At 45.0% G+C, this 2,204-nt stretch overlaps 1 protein-coding gene across 1 annotated transcript in view; it reads left to right on the forward strand.

Moving 5' to 3' along the window:
* Positions 1-2,204, forward strand: part of LOC118478661 (gamma-aminobutyric acid type B receptor subunit 2-like) — a 139,300-nt gene that overhangs the window by 106,136 nt on the left and 30,960 nt on the right. Inside the window, exon 4 of the mRNA XM_035972695.1 lies at positions 8-190. Within this exon, the coding sequence (XP_035828588.1) occupies positions 8-190 (183 nt within the window). The remainder of the gene's footprint in view (positions 1-7; positions 191-2,204) is intronic.

The following is a 2,204-nucleotide window of genomic DNA, read 5'->3' on the forward strand; positions in this document are numbered from 1 at the left end:
CGTGCAGCTGTCGTACGCAGACACAAACCCCATGCTGTCGGACCGGGACAAGTTCCCCAACTTCTACCGCACCGTGCCCTCGGACAGCGACTTCAACCCGGCCCGGCTGGCACTCTTACGTCACTTCAACTGGACAACGGTCGCCACGCTCTTCCAGGACGCCAAGCTGGGCCGGGCCAGATACGGATATGTGAGTAAATAACTTGTTTTATGTAATCAGATACGGATATGTGAGTCCATGTATTGTTTTACGTGACTAGTTACGGATGTTATGTGAATCCATAACTTGTTTTATGTAACCAGATACGGATATTATGTCAATCAATAACTTGTTTTAAGTAACCAACACGGATATGTGAGGCCAGGACTCGTGGTAAAATGTTTTGAAAAGACAGATTCGGATATATACTGACGAGCTAAAGAAAGTGGGCACCCTACGTTCTGTGCATTATTTCCGTTCTTTACCGTAGTAATGCCGTATTGCCAATGAATTTTGAAAGGTTTGCCATTTTTTCAATAAATGCAGACCAAAAAAAAAAAACCTAAGAAAGACGATCAAAAGCACACCTTTTATTAGAAATTAATAACGCCGATTCAAATGTCCAAAATCCCAGAATTAGTAACGGGTGTAACTCTCACCAGCATTGATGACTACAGTGCATCTCCGCTTCATTGTTTGAACATGTCGTTAGATAAATTGCTGGGGAATATTATTCCAAGCATCTATTAATGATTGCTGCAGTTGTGGGATTGTCGTTGGGTATGGCCGAAGGGTGCGAATTTCCTTGTCCATCTTGTCCCAGAGGTGCTCAATCACGTTTAAAGCAGGGGATAATACTGGCAACTGTGTTATAACACGTACGTCATTTCTGTTGTAAGAATCTCTGGGTAACACAGGCACGGTGTGCTGGTGATTTGTCCTGCTGGACCACGAGATTGTTCCTGTGGCGAGCCAGAAACGGCAGAAGGTGTGGATGGAGAACGTGATTGATGTATCTCTCGGTAGTCAGATTACCGTCGATAATAACTAGATCGAATTTATCAGTACTGGTTATGGATTCCCATACCATAATGCTACGGTTTGTCAGCGACAGTACTGACTTACTTACTTACTTACTACCAATTACGCCATCTGGCGTTTAGGGCAGCGACAAAGGATCTCCAGCTCTGTCTGTTTTGGGCCATCTTGGTCAGCGTTCCTCACGAATGATTCCAGGACTTCATTTCAGACTCTACTGTGCGTCTCCAGGTCACTTTGGGTCTGCCTCTTTTGCGACGTCCTTCGGGTGTCCAGTGGAGGGTAAACAGCACTGACACACTGAGATAAATAACGTTCATGACGTCTCCGGTAGACTTTCTGCCTTCCATCGTGGCGATCCTAAAGAAATCTGGACTTGTCAGAAAACATCACTCTGTTCCACTCTCGATTTAGCCATCGCTAGTGCAGATGTGTCCAGTTGAGTCTGGCATGACGGTGTCTTTGGAGGAGACGAGTGTGTCGAGCTGGGTGTCGGGCAACGATTCCGTGGGCTTTCAAGCGTCGGCGAACGGTGAAGCGGCTGATTGGTCTATACCCAGGCCAATCTCTGGCAGTTTTAGAAGCTGTTTGAAACCGATCCCACAAGTGTGGAACTCTGTGATCCGATTGTCTTCAACAGCAGTAGTGACAGGAGGATGACCAGACCTTGGAGTGTCACTAATCGAACCACTTGCTTGGAAGTGTATCCTTAGCTTTTGGATCGTATTTCTCTTCTCATTGAAAGCTCTAGCGACAGCAGAAACCATCGCTGTAGCTCTCAGCATGCCAAGAGCTTCAAGACGTTGAGCATCACTGAGACGAGGCCTGGTATAAAGCAAAATTGGAAAGTACATACCCAAAATGTTTGACGGCCATTTTGCTTACCCACGTTGAAGTGTGTAACTAAAATAGAATGAAAGTAAAGGTATTGTAAACTTTCAAGAAAAAACGAGAAAACACTTTTTATAACAACAAAATTAATAAATGTTGTTCTGACCGACTTTTTGAAGTGACTCAAGCTCAGCATGCCAATCGCCAAGTCAAAAATCGCTAAACTACTCATACAGCCCCGATATGAAAACTGCCCACTTTCTATTGCTCAACGGTACATGAACCCACAACGTCTGACGGTTTTATATTTTGAAATCCCCCCTCCCCTTTTTTTACACACGCGCGCACACACACA

The sequence above is a fragment of the Aplysia californica genome, unplaced genomic scaffold (genome assembly GCF_000002075.1).
Source record: "Aplysia californica isolate F4 #8 unplaced genomic scaffold, AplCal3.0 scaffold00798, whole genome shotgun sequence".
Classification (NCBI taxonomy): domain Eukaryota; kingdom Metazoa; phylum Mollusca; class Gastropoda; order Aplysiida; family Aplysiidae; genus Aplysia; species Aplysia californica.